Source organism: Sus scrofa, chromosome 3 (genome assembly GCF_000003025.6).
Source record: "Sus scrofa isolate TJ Tabasco breed Duroc chromosome 3, Sscrofa11.1, whole genome shotgun sequence".
Lineage (NCBI taxonomy): Eukaryota > Metazoa > Chordata > Mammalia > Artiodactyla > Suidae > Sus > Sus scrofa.
In genome coordinates, this window is record NC_010445.4 from 117,795,130 (window position 1) to 117,809,565 (window position 14,436).

General features: G+C 53.8%; 1 protein-coding gene across 5 annotated transcripts in view; it reads right to left on the reverse strand.

Annotated features, from left to right (window-relative positions):
- LOC100523732 (b(0,+)-type amino acid transporter 1-like) overlaps positions 5,803–14,436 on the reverse strand; it is a 34,612-nt gene continuing 25,978 nt past the window's right edge. For 4 of the 5 annotated variants that reach the window (XM_013996317.2, XM_021087790.1, XM_013996314.2 and 1 more), the window contains 5 exons: positions 11,135–11,268; positions 10,828–10,957; positions 9,339–9,463; positions 7,013–7,103; positions 5,803–6,579 (listed from right to left, as the gene is read on the reverse strand). In XM_013996317.2, the coding sequence (XP_013851771.1) occupies positions 6,346–6,579; positions 7,013–7,103; positions 9,339–9,463; positions 10,828–10,957; positions 11,135–11,268 (714 nt within the window). In that variant the 3' untranslated portion in view covers positions 5,803–6,345. The remainder of the gene's footprint in view (positions 6,580–7,012; positions 7,104–9,338; positions 9,464–10,827; positions 10,958–11,134; positions 11,269–14,436) is intronic. The other variant, XM_013996318.2, reaches the window with a different exon arrangement.

Consider the following 14,436-nt stretch of genomic DNA (forward strand, 5'->3'; position numbering starts at 1 on the left):
CTCAGGGCTGGGGAAAGGGGAAGGGGTTGGATGGGGGAAATGAGTCAGCCTGGGGCAGGGCGGGGGGGAGGCACAGCTCACATTAACCACAGAAGGCTCTGTCCCTCTCAGACCAGCCCTGACACCAGCAGTAAACAGGAAGTGCCCTCTCGCCACAGGCTGACTGCTCTTGCTGTCAGGGTTAAGAAGATTCTAAACCAGGATTCAGAATAGTCTCTGGTGCTGGCTTCGGCCACTCCAAGCTGGCCACTCCCAAGCTGGATCACCAAACTCCTGACCCAGAGGTGCCCGGGGTTTTGTAGCTCCCAGACCAGAGGAGGCCCCTGCACCCTGTGTCTGTGCTCGGGCGGGGACCAGAGAGAACTCTGGCCAGAGGAAGAGCTTCACCCCAGGCTGCGCAGGGGTCCGGAGTCAAGGAGAGGGCCAGGTGCTGGGTGGGCGGACACCCCAGCCCTGGGTGCTCAGTTTGCTGGCCGTGTTGCAGCTGCTTTGCTGCACGTTGGCACCTCTGTCCTCTGCAGCCCTGTGAGCTCCAGGGTCATGGGAAGGACAGGGTGCTTGAGTCTGTGGTCAGCTGCCCTGCAGCCCCGCCCCCCACAGGCCTCTGTCAAGCAACTAGAAGAAAGAGTGGCGACAAAGGCCAGGTCAGAGTCTGGGGACACTGGAGCTGAGGAGGGGTGTAGGCCCAGACACCCTCCACGCCACCCCCTCCCCCCTGGGAGCACAGGCTGAAGATTGCCGACCCTGTCCATCTCTTGCTGCTTGGCATTGCTTGGCACAACTTAGCTGCTCCAATCTGATTCCCTTGTGAAAAAAACCCTGCCTGCCGCCTCAACTACCTGCGGGCAAATTTCATAATCTATAAAATGCTATGAGTTAGGGCTCTTTTAGTCACAAGTGTGAGAAAACCAGACATAGGGAGTTCCCCCTGAGGCTCAGTGGGTTAAGAACCCGACATAGTGTCTGCAAGGATGCGGGTCTGATCCCTGGCCTTGCTCAGTGGGTTAAGAATCCAGTGTTGGGCGTTCCCGTCTTGGTGCAGAGGAAACAAATCCGACTAGGAACCATGAGGTTGTAGGTTCGATCCCTGGCCTTGCTTAGCGGGTTAAGGATCCAGCATTGCCATGAGCTGTGGTGTAGGTCGCAGACTTGGCTCTGATCTGGAGTGGCTGTGGCTGTGATTGTGGCCAGCAGCTGCAGCTCCGATTAGACCCCTAGGCTGGGAACCTCCACATGCCTCGGATGTGGCCCTAAAAAGCAAAAAAATAAGAAGAGGAAGAATCCTGTGTTGCCGCGAGCTGTGGACACAGATGTGGCTCGGATCTGGCATTGCTGTGGCTGTGGTGTAGGCTGCCAGCTGCAGCTCTGATTTGACCCCAACCCGGGAAGCTCCATATGCCCCGGGTGCAGCTACAAAAAGGAAATGAAGGAAGGATGGAAGGAAGGAAGAAGAAAGGAGGGAGGGGGGAGAGAAAACCAGACATAAACCAGTGAGACAAGAGACAAGAGAGTTTGCGGGCTCAGAGCGCCAGGAGCAGGTCAGGGAAGGAGGGGCTCTCCTCCTCCCTCCTCCCTGCTTCTCTCGGTGAATCTGCTTCTTTCTCTGTCAGGCTGGCTTCTCCCACGAGTCTGGGCCATTTCCCAGCTTCACCTGCCAAGAGGTGCTTCCTCCTCTATTAGTGCCAAAGTGAAAAATGCCAGGAGGGCTCTCACTGGTCCCACCTGTGGGTCACGTGTCCACACAGAGCACAGAGTACGCTGCTTAGCATCCTTTTCTAGAACAATGTATTTAGAGATCTGGGCACCTTGGTTCCCCAAAGAAGAAAAGAAAGAGGAATGTAGTTCCGTCGTGGAGGAAGAAGAAGGAATGAGGGGGGGTGGTAGGGTGAGATTGGCGTGGGAGCTGGGTGAGGCGAGAAGGTGGATATGTGCTGGGGGGGGGGCTACAGTGATGGAGTGGATATATGCCGAGAAAAAAAAAAAAACAAAAAAAAAAAAAAAAAAAAAAAAAAAAAAGAAAAGAGGAATGTGATGGAAAGGTATCTACTATGAAGGTCATGTTTTATCAATAGTATTATTAATATTATTTTATTTTTATGATGATTGGCATCAGCAACATAAGCTGGCCATGTTTCTAATTCCCATTATCCTTGGGCAAAACAGCAGAGGCACAGGCCCTGGAATTCAGACTGCCTGAATCCAAATTCTGGTTCTACCACTTTCTATCTGTGTGACATCAGGCGAGTTGCTAACCCTCTCTGTGCTGCTCATTAGTATCCTGGCAGTGCCTAGGAACCCCCGCCTGGGGGCCAGCCAGCAATAAACCATCACGCCTCACTTTCTCCTCAGCTTTTTACCAGAGAGCCCTCCCAACCTCAGCAACTACGGTTCACCAAGGACTCCCTGAGAATTCTACAAACTGACAGGCAAAGTCTCTCTCCTTCAGAAGCTCACAGCCATGTAAGGGAGGCAGACATACAAAGCGAGGGCGTTCTAGAAAGCTGGCTTGCGGAGGGAGGCCTGCCATTTCCACAGCCCTGTCTCAGGACTCCTCCGTGGGGTCTGCCAATAGGTGGCGCCAGAAGCAGACTGGCCTCTAGGAGGCGAGAAGGGACTCCCTCGCTGTCCTGCCAGCATCTCCCCCCATCCAAGCCCATGGGCCCGAGGGCAGCAGGTAAAGCCTCCCTCTCTCTTCAGCCTCAGTGGCTGCAGTGATGGACAGGGAACAGGAGCCAAGAGGATGTGCAGAGACTGGCAGGGAAAGCCGTGGGCAGGTAGCCTCAGAAAGCCCACCCCAGGTGACAACAGCAAGGTCAGGTGTGCAGAGGGCACTTGGTACCAGAAAGGGCAGCTGGGAGCAGAAGCCAGCACCCCCCGCCCCCAGCTGGGACAGGTCAGAAACAAGACTCCAGGCCCCAGGAGGGGGCCCCAGCAGGAGGGCCTGGCCTGGGGGAGCTACAGTACCAAGGAAATGAGGTGTTGGGGTAAACATCCCCCCTGCCTTCCAAGAACTGGTGGTTTGTTCAGACATCCCCGAGGCCAGACCCAGGGGCAAGACTCTGAGTGTGGCAAGTTAGGGAAGGGAACTGCCCTAAGAATGGGGGCGGTGACTGCACCCCCAAGCAACAAGGGAGCTGGCTATCCTCTGAGTAGCTTGCAGCCAGCATGGACCAAGACCATACCCTACTCCCCATTTTAAGGGGAAAACCTGCCATAGATGCTGGGGGTACTTTTACAACAGGCCAGTAGATTTCTTTTCGTTTGTTTTTTGGTTTTTTTTTTGGGGGGGGGCTTTTGTTTGTCTTTTAGGGCCACACCTGTGGCATATGGAAGTTCCCAGGCTAGGGGTCTAATTGGAGCCGTAGCCACCGGCCTACACCACAGCCACAGCAACTTGGGATCTGAGCCATGTCTGGAACCTACACCACAGCTCACAGCCGCACCGGATCCTTAACCCACTGGACAAGGCCTAGGATCAAACCTGCGTCCTCATGGATGCTAGTCCAGTTCATTACCGCTTGCTGAGCCACCATGGGAACTCCAGGCCTGTTCGATTTCTATGAGGTGGTTTGTGGCATCGAAAACTTCCGTCTTCAAAGCTCTATTCACTCCCACGGCTTCCATTTCTACATTTAGTCCTAAATAACTCGCATCCAGTCTTGACTTGGTTACACGAAACCCCTAACTCTCTTCAAACTGAGCAAAGTAAAATGCCTCCCTTTCCTCCAAACCTGCCAGTCCTTCCCCTTCCCTATCTCCGTGAACCATAACCCGCTCACCAAGTCTCCCAAGTGCAAACCCCAGTCCTTCTCCTCATGCACAGCCAAGAAGACAGGCCAGGCCTCCTTGCTGTCTGTCCCAGGTCCCTCCACGCCCCTCACACCCACAGCTACCACCCAGGTCCCTCCCCCGAAGCTCTCCTCCTCTTTCCTCACAGCACAAGGAGCCAGCATCCACTTCCAAAGCACCACTCACCCCCCGCCCCAGTTTAACTCAAGCCCAGACGCCTCACTCGGGGGCCCCCTTCCCCTGAGCCACAGTGCCCCCAGCCTTTCCCTCCATTGACCCGCACGCACCCCCCACCCGGCCGCCCCGTCGGGCCCCACGCACTCCCCGAGCCGGCCAGCCAGGGGGCCGTTCCCACGTTGGAGCGTGAAGCAGCTGATGGGGTCTTTGGAAGGGACTGGTTGCCATAGAGACGGGTGGAATCTCTCCGGGTCTGAGGCTCACCCCCAAGAGGCCCTCTCTGGGCTGCGATGATGAACAGCCGGGAGCGGCGCCAGGATCAATGAATCGCAGACAGAGATGGGGCTCCTGGAGCGGGGTCAGCGTGCAGAGGCAGGAGCTCAGGTTCCCCCAGCCTCACCCGCTCTGGCCCTCGCCCCGTGCCCAGGGCCCCGGGGGAGGGCCCAGGACAGGCTGCACTGAGAAAGAAGGAAGGAGGAAGTCGAGCACCCTTCTCTGCCAAGGGACGGCCTTTCTACCTGGGGCTTGCCTCACCATCTAAGAGTTTCTCTGCCTTTCCATCTCTGACCAAATCACCTGGTGTTGATGGCATGCCAATCAGGTCACCACTCAGCACACTGGATTCTAATAAAATCCAAAAAAAGTATTCCAAACGGGACCTTTGCTCTAAAGATGCCCGTTACTCTTACATTCAGAAATCCATCTTTTTGGGGTTTTCTTTTATTATTTTTTTCCTTTTTAGGCCTGCACCTGTGACATATGGAAGTTCCCAGTCTAGGGGTCAAATCGGAGCTGCAGCTGTTGTGCTATGTCACAGTCACAGCAATGCCGGATCCTTAACCCACTGAGTGGGGCCAGGGATCAAATTCGCATCCTCATGGATACTAGTCGGGTACGTTTCCACTGAGCCACAATGGGAACTCCCAGAAATTCATCTTTTTTAAATTTATGCTTTCTTCGTTTTTTTTGTTTTTGTTTTTGTTTTTTTTTTGCAAGCAAGCGAAGTCTTTTTTTTTTTTTTATTCTTCATGTTTTAGTTTTATACAATGGCTAGCAGGCACCTTAGTCACCAGCCAGAAATCAATTTCAACCACCAAAGCAAAGTCTTTATTAATAAATTTATGCTTTCAAGATAGCTTTGGTTCTGACCTTTTTTCCTGAAGGACCTAGGAAGGCTTTGGGCTAAAGCAATAAAATTATGACCTTTTATTAATATATATTATATGATGTAATTTTCCATCTTTAAAAATTTTTGGTTCTAAAATGAAAAGCATAGGTATACAAATCTAAACTTTTTTTCCCATTTTTCAAAAGATGTCTTTTTAATGGCATCTTTTCAGCGATGGCTTACAAAATGCTATGTTCTTCTTCAATTTATGTAGCTACTTTAATGGCTCCCCAGGGCTTTATGCTCCCTCCATGTGCGGCAGTCTAGGTCCAGCTTCAAGCGTTACCTGTCTTTGGCGTCACCTCTCCTGATGTTCTCAGGAACTGCCTCTCAGGCTTTCCAGGCACTGCAGTAATTCTTTCCGATTGCTCATTCCCACCTGGGCCACCAGACACCTCTGCTCCCTTGCCCCCACTTAGTCCTGTAACCACACAAGCCTGCTGGGACCCGTTCTAACTTTTCTTCCTTTCTTCGAGAAACTTGACCGTCCTCCCTTTTACCCAAAGCCAAGAAAACCGCTCCTTCCCAGGAGTATGTCTCTTGCTTCTTTTCCTGTTCAAGCCAGTTGGCAGCTTTCAACATTGACTAAAGGATCATGTCTTCTAAATAAAGTTTGTCAGAATCAAAGCTTTCCTAGTTGCAAGAAATAAGAATCCATCCAAACCCACTTGAGCCAAAGGTGGAACTTTATTATAAGGTATCAGTGTGTCCCAGACTATAAAAAAGCAGGAAGGACTCTCAGGTTTTTCCCTCAACTCTTGGGGACTGCATAATTTCTCAACACATCTCACCGCATATTTTCTTCATTTCTTTCTCTATTTCTCTATTCACGTAATGAAGATGGCTCCACAGAGATCCCAAGATTTGCGATTCCTCAACTCAAGCAACCACTGGAATTCTAATCCCAAAATCTCAAAAGAAGGGAAAGTATTCCAAGCTGCCTGCCTGGAATATCAGATAGCTGTGCCCTAGAGAGACTGTCATGTAATATCCGTGTGGCTCTGAGGTCCACCTGTGTTGAAGGAGCAGCTCTTAGAGAAGGAGAGGACACGGTCCCGGATAGAAAACCCCAAACTCCGCCACAGCTGTGTCATAGCACTTTAGGAACATATTAGAATTAAGCACAGTCAACCTGCAGAGAAGCTGGCAAGGCCACTTGTGTGAGGACAGAAGGATCTACAGCAGAGGGCAGTGAGGCCCTGTCCAGTCCTTCAGTCGGCATTTTTAGTGGTTGGAGCAACTTCCAGGAGCAGCTGGAGATGCAGGGTGGCCACCTGCAAACACCTGGGCTGGCACCGGAAGTAGACGAACAGGAAATAGACCGGGAGGCCACTGAGCAGGAACAGAAAGAGGTACAGGAACTCCATCTGGGGATGGTCGAGGATGGGTGCCAACACCAGGTAGAGAGAGGCAAGGAGCATGATGGCAGGGATGATGATGGGGACCTGCAGGGGACACGGAGACAAGACCTGGATGACGAAGACGGCCATGGGAGGCGGTATATGGGTCCTCGCTCCCAGTCTCTGCAGGACACCTGGCCAGGCCAGGGGAGCCACCTGCTGGGTTCCAGGGAGCCCTCCAGGGAGCAGAGGTGTTGGGGACCCAGCCTGACTCTCTCTAGGTTATGGGAATCCCCTGTGTGTGCTCATTCTCCCATGTTCTCCCTCAATGTCCTCCAGGGGAAAACCACGTCCCCAACAAGCAGAGTCCACACCTCGTGATCCATCCATCCCTCACCCCCCAGGACGTACAGAAATTCTCTCCCCAGTAAGACAGTGGCAACATTTTATGTTCCTCCTCCAGGGCCCTGTGGTCCAACGATCTGCCTCATGGAACAGCCTGGATTGAAAAAGGCCCTCGTTTTCTCCCAAAGGCTACCTTGTAAGGTCGGGGAAGATTCTTCTTCTTCTTCATCCGCAAGTACAGGAGACAGCTAATGGTGGTCCCATAGGTGAGCCAGCCAAGGAAGCTGAAAGCCAAACATGAGCCACTCGCTATGGGCCCTGGCACAGGTGGGCCAGCAAGAGCGGCTGGCCTCCTAGGCGCAAACCTGGGCAGAGCAGCAAGCACATCGGGGGCCTTTCAGCCACCCCCTGCACCCCTTATCCATGCAGACAAAAGAAAGAAAGAGTCAAGGCTGGGCACCAAGGACAAGGATGCCCCAGAGGGGTCCACGTTGGGCTATCCCTTCCTGCGTGGTCTTCAGGTGTGAAGTGGCACACACACATGCCCAGGCCTCGCTGCCTGCGCCGGGCAGAACAGAGAAGGACAAGTTTCAAAGGCAAGGAGGAGCATCTGTGTTTCACAAAGAAAGAGTCTGGGGGGAGTTCCCGTCGTGGCGCAGTGGTTAACGAATCCGACTAGGAACCATGAGGTTGCGGGTTCGATCCCTGGCCTTGCTCAGTGGGTGAAGGATCCGGCATTGCTGTGAGCGTGGTGTGGGTCGCAGATGTGGCTCGGATTCCATGTTTCTGTGGCTCTGGTATAGGCCGGCGGCTACAGCTCCAATTAGACCCCTAGCCTGGGAACTTCCATACGCCACGGGAGCGGCTCAAGAAAAAGACAAAAAAAAAAAAGAGTCTGGGGGAATCTCAGGAAAGGCGGTGCTCCCCTCGGCTCCAGCATACTCCTCACAGACTCTCCCCACCTTAGAACTGGCGGCAGGGCACCCAGACGTACCCCTGGCCTCTGCCCCCAGTGGCTGAGGGGGGGCTGGCCAAGACTCCATCTAACCTTGGAGGCCATCTCCTGAGGTGGTCCAGACCCGGAGGTAGGGGGTCCTGGCTGAGAGGACTCGTCCTAGCATCCTTGTCCTCTTTCTGTCTGGGGACGTTCTCAGCCAGGCTCCCCTATCTCAGGCTGAAACCCCCATAAGCCCCTGAATTTGATTTAATTCTTTCTCATGGGAAAAAGATAAAAAGAAAAAACACGTCTGTTACTTAATGTTCTGCAGAAGGGTACAGCGAGCACTGCAGATCCCATTCCAAAGGATTAATTACACGTAAAACAACAAGGGAAAAGAACATGTGACACTTGAAAAATTACTCTGAGAATCTGCTCCAGACATTGTGCCTGCCTGGTGGGTTAAAGAGGTGCCCATTGAGTGAACTTATAAAATTACAGCTGGGGAGTTCCTGCTGTGGCTCAGTGGGTTAGGAACCTGACTAGTGTCCATGAGGATGCAGGTTCCACCCCTGGCCTCGCTCAGAGGGTTAAGGATCCAGCGTTGCAGTAAGCGGCAGCATAGGTCAAAGATGCAGCTCAGATCTCGTGTAGCTGTGGCTGTGGTGTAGGCCAGCAGCTGCAGTTCTGCTTCGACCCTTGGCCTGAGAACTTCCATATGCCGCAGGTGCAGCCCTAAAAAGACAAATAATAATAATAAAATTACAGCGGGATATCACAACAGCCCATCACTCCTGCCCCAGGGAAAGAAAGAGAAGAGGTCAGAACATCTTCCCACTTTGAGGAGATCACTGATCGTGCCCACACGGCGTGGTTGTGAGTCTGCCCTGAGTTCAATAGAGCTCTGTGGGGTCAGATCCAGAATGCAGGCCGGACTACAATGGAAAAGTTACATCAAGCCAAGGGCTACAACTAACCTGAGTAAAGCCTGCATATCCTCTAACATTGTCCAAGGAACAAAGCAAAGGGACAAGAAAAAAGAAAAAAAGAGCTCTCTGGTGGCTCAACAAGTTAAGGAACCGGCACTGTCACTGCTATGGCTCAGGTCTCTGCTGTGGTGAGGGTTCGGTCCCTAGCCCGGGAACTTCTGCATGCCATGGGCACAGCCAAAAAGAAAAAAGACAACAAAAAGACAACCCAAGTTTTTAACTGTCTCTTTGTGAAAATTTGTTTCATTGAATGTTTGGAAACAAGGCAAGAGAGGAGGGCGCCATGTTTAATTTTGGAAACGTAACTGGGAGAGAATGGCTGAAATGTGTGCTTGTGCGGGAGCCTTGAGCCTGGGCTTCCAGAAGTGTCTGTGTGTATGCCGCGCACACACATGCTCACACACTCATAAGGGCTTCTAGAAATGTGCTTGCACATACGAGTATATATATATATGTACATGTGTGTGGGTGTGCACACATCGGGGACTTCTAGAACTGCACGTGCACATAGCGACTATACATCTGGGCCTGTGTGTGAATGAGGACACGTGGGGGCCACGAGATGCTCGGCCTGGGAGGGCAGTCTCACGTACCTCAGGGAGTTCACGATGGTGTTGAAGCTTCCTGGGGTGACCAGGACCAAAGCCACTGCTGTGGTAAACATCAGAGCTGGGGCTGGTGTGAAGCGACGCACGTGAACCATGGACAGAAGCCGGGGCTGGGAAGCAAAGCCTGGTGTCAGGTGGCCCCCAGGATAGCCGTAGAGGGTGTCTGTCCCCAGAAGCTCCTACCCTCTTCCCCTGTCAAACTCACTCACTCTAGATACCATTGTACCCAACTAGCAGTCCCCAGTTCCCACAATGTCCAGAGACAGGTCACTGTCACTTATCTGGGGTGACAGGTTGGGAGACCCATCCCTCCAGGTCAAGACCCAATAGCCTAGAAGGTGGGGCTGCAGCATGGAGAGCTGTAGCCGATGCCTGGCTAAATCTCTCAACTTTCTCTTCTTTTCCTTTCCTTTTTTTTTTTTTTTTTTTTTTTTAAGGGCTGCACCTGCTACATACGAATGTTCCCAGGCTAGGGGTTGAGTTACAGCTGCAGCTGCCGGCCTACACCACAGCCACAGCGACACAGGATCTGAGCCGCGTCTGTGACCTACACCACAGCTCACGGCAACGCTGGGTCTCTGATCCACTGATCGAGGCCAGGGATCAGACCCACAGGCTCATGGATTCTAGTCTGGTTCTTAACCAGCTGAGCCACAGCAAGAACTCCTGATCTCTCAACTTTCTATTGCTCCCTCCACAAGACAGCAGGAGGGACCAAGAGGGGGGAGACAGAGGAAGAGGGGAGAGAAGACGGGACAGGCAGCGATGGAGCATGGAGAGGGATACCGGGTTACTGCGTAGATGGCATTATTCTTCAGCAAATACTGAGACCCTCTCTCCCCACCTCTGGGCTAGAAACGTAGTTTTCATCCACTGATGCTGGGCTCAATGAAGGGTTAGCAGGCATGTGTGGTTTAGCTTGGCCTCTGGAACCCCTGCCACCTGCTATGGCAAATAGATGCCCCAGGAGTCACTTTGGCCTGGGTCCCTGTGATTAGAACAGACTCACATTCAGAGTGAGAAGATCTGAACACAAGCCTGGGCCAGCAGCAGAGCTGTTGTCCTAAGCCACTGAGATGTGGGTTGTCTACCAGTCGGGGTTATTGCAGCGAAAGCTAAGGGCATGGCAGGGAGTCCCCGGGGGAGGGCCCAGGGAGTACACACCGGCTCTGCTCCTGTGGCTCCTCCCCACCGCCCCTGCACCACTACTGTCCACAGACACCCCATCACCCACAACCTCCACAGAGTGACCCAGTGCAGTGACCTCCCAAAACCTGGAAGTAAAGGGACTAGAGTTTCAATGGAGAGTTATGGATGCTTGCGTCCCATTCTTAGAAGAAAAGGGGGCCATGTCTTTAGGGAAAGTCCTGACTGGGGCTAAATGCCAAGCTTCCAGAAAGCGAAAGCTTCGCTCCAGCCTCCCTCCTGCAGCCCCCACCACCTTGCCCAGCCCAGATCCGACCCCATCTCTCACCATGTGGCCCTCTCTCGCAGCCACATAGCACACACGGCTTCCGCTGAAGAACAACCCGTTGACAGAGCCAAATGTCGCGAGCGCAACAGCCAAAGGCACCAGCCAGGCCCAGGCCCCCAGAACCTGGTTCCTAGGACAACAGAGGAATTGAGAGACAGGGGGCCAGCAGCAACCTGGAAGATGACCACCAGACCCCCTTGGAAACGGAGCAATCGAGCCCCCCCGGGGGCCAGCTGAAATCCTCATGGGGCGCCATCCTTCCCCCACCCACCTCTGTGGCCCTGAACACGTCACGTGACTCACTCACCCCCAGCTCACAGCCATCGCATCAGAGGAGAGGATCTCACTGGGCGACAACACTAGCAGGTAACTGATGTTGACCAGGAGGTACAGGCCGGTGACCAGGGGGATGGCGATCAACAGTGCACACACCAGGTTCTGCTGCAGAGGCGGGCAGAAGAGGCCACCTGTTGGCCCAGGAGGTCTTTCCCAGGCTCCCTGCCCATAGGGCACGTGCCAGGCCAAGGGTCACTCTGGCGGTGTGGCCCTCTTGCTTGAGCGGAGTCCCACCGTGGGGACGCGCCAACAGGCAGATGTGCTGGGAGGCTGGGCGGGGCACTAACAGTCAGAGCGATGGAGGTACAGGGGGGCTGGCGGGGTGGGGAGGGGAGGGGAGCCATCACCAGGGCCTTGTGCTGGGTTCTCCCTGAGGGTGGAGGAGATTCAGGCAGCTGGGAAGGGAAGGCATTCCCAGCAGGGGCGACCACATACGCAGAGGCGAGGAGCAGACAGGAAAGTCAAGATCTCCATAGCTGGCTGGTGGCTTATATTCCAGGACTCCAATCCCGCCTAGTTTCTGAGTCCCCAGGATGCAGGCCCACACTGAGGGCCCTTACACCCAGGGCTTCTCTTCTGATCCTCAGTCTCCTCAAGCAGAAATTGGGGGAGGTCCCTTCGTGGCTCAGCGGTTAAAGAACCCAACTGGATCCATGAGGCTGCTTGTTTGATCCCTGGCCTCGCTCAGTGGGTCAAAGATCCGGCATTGCCATGAGCTGTGGGGTAGGTTGAAAATGCAGCTCGTATCCCGAGTGGTTGTGGTGCAAGCCGGCGGCTACAGCTCCAATTGGACCCCTAGCCTGGGAATCTCCATATGCCACAGGTGCGGTCCTAAAAAGCAAAAAAAGGAAAAGAAATTGGGGATGCTTGGGGAATCTGTGAGATGGGGCTCCCCACGGCTCTGCCTCTCTTCAGGGTGTGAGGATCAGCAAAGAGGAAGGGAAGGAAAGGAAAGGGCCTGGCCACGGGGGCTCCTGGACTGATTGGCGCTGATGGAGCCTCAGTGCCCAACTGACCCACAGTCACCACCCCCTCCCCCCAAAAATGTACTGAACGGGCATTCAGTAAAAGTTGAGGAACAAATGAAAATGAGTGAAACCGGAGAGCAGATCGCTCCCTCCCTCTCCGCGCCCCCAGCCATGGACAACACTCTGGAGCCAGGAGCCAATGGAGGAAGGGATCTTCTTCCGGAACTTTACCCAGCATGCCCCAGGCTTCGGGCCAGTCTTGGAGAGAATCTGTAGATGCCAAAGGAAGAAGCCCCTTCAAAGTAGGGGAAGCACGTCCCTGGCACTCCTGGGGCTCCTGAACGGCTTTCTCTAGATGTCCTGGGGAAGACCTTGGGAAGGGCAGGCAAGCCCTGATGAATCGAGAGCCTCGCCTCTCGGTGTCAGACGGTAACACCAGGACGTGGCACAGCTGTTCCTGACACATGAAACAAAACAGAAGAGGTCCTTCCATCCTGAGATGCCGGGAGCTCACATTCAGACTTGGAACGGAGCTGTCCTGGTGGGGCTGTGCCACAGCCCCAGGCCGAGCTCCCCTACCCCACTAGATGGGACCCTCCCCATTAAGCATCAGCCCCTGAGGTGCATATCTTCTGCTCTCCAATATTATATAAAAAGCAGTTTCGGAGTTCCCATCATGGCTCAGTGGTTAACGAATCCAACTAGGAACCATAAGGTCGCGGGTTCGATCCTGGCCTTGCTCAGTGGGTTAAGGATCCGGCGTTGCCGTGAACTTGGTGTAGGTCGCAAATGAGGCGTGGATCCCATGTTGCTGTGGCTGTGGCGTAGGCTGGTGTCTACAGCTCCGATTCGACCCCTAGCCTGGGAACCTCCATATGCCGCGGAAGTGGCCCTAGAAAAGGCAAAAAAAAAAAAAAAAAAAGAAAGAAAGAAAGAAAAAAAAAAAAAAGAAGGCAGTTTCTAGAGCTTTCTCCAGGGTTGGGCTCTGCCCACAGAAATGTTCGGAGCTGGGTTTGGGGGGAAGGGCAGGGGGCATGGAGGATGGAGAGCATCTCAGAGCCCACTTCCGGTCCCTGTCCTCAGACACCCCACCCCCACACCCACGTTCCCTGAGACACAGGTATACTCTGTCCTTTCTGGTTCCAGTTCCTTCTTCTACATGGCTGTTTTGCCACCAACCACATCAGCCCTTCGAGGCTCAGATCTCGCCCTCCTCTTACAGGAAGCCCCCCTGACTACTCTGCTGCGTGGGGAGCTCCCCTTCTGCACTCCAGCAGCCAGTGGAGGCCACGCCCTAGCAAGCACATCTGCTTTACTGCCTCCAAGCCTGTGTCCTGTCTCACTTTTTCCTGTCCTCTAAGGGCAACGGAGGGCCAAGCAGGGTGGCAAATTCATCTCAGTATACCTGGACCTTTCTGGCTTTAACACTAGAAGGCCAGTATCCCTGGGAACCCCTTGGTCCTGGGCAACCAGGATGGTTGGTCACCCAGCCCAGCAGGTCACGTGGCAAACTTGCCATAGCAATGCAGATAGAACAGCAACAGATTCTCGCATGAGATGGGTCTTTTCAGGTCCCTTACAGTTCCAAAATCTGAGAATCTGGGGGCAAAAGAAATTGCCTCAACCACAGCATTGGCATGGCAATGACCTCCTCATCCTCCCAGGCCTGAAAATGTGGCTCCACCCAGGTCCAGGGGAGCAGAGTCCTGGGATGCCCCTCCTGGGGCCTTCGTTGTGGGGTGCACTTAGCTGCTAAGCCCCCACCAAGCATGACCCAGCCCATGCTGAGTCAGAGGGAGGGGCCCTGGTGTGCCTGTGAACTTGACTCAGCTTGTCAGCCCCCTGGCCAGCTAATGAGCTGTGACAGTTACAGAGCCCCGAGTTGTGCCACAAACAGGTTTCTGGCCAAGATGCCACAAGAATGGTAAGATTTCCTGGTTTCGTTCTCAAGCACCTTAATTCTTCACTCAGATTTCAGGACACCTGAGCACAAGGCAGCCCCGACTTGGCACAGTTCTCCAGTTTCCTGAAGTAAGGTGTGGCAGGAAAAAAGCTAGAACTACCGTGTGCCTCCGAGGTCAGAGTTACAGCCAGAATTTCTTTTTTTTTTCTGTCTTCTGTCTTTTGTCTTTTCAGGGCCACACCCATGACACATGGAGTTTCCCAGGCTAGAGGTCTAATCAGAGCTTCAGCTGCAGGCCCATGCCAGAGCCACAGCAACACCAGATCCTTAACCCACTGAGCAAGGCCAGGGATCGAATCCTTAACCTCATGGTTCCTAGTTGGATTCGTTTCCAGGGCGCCA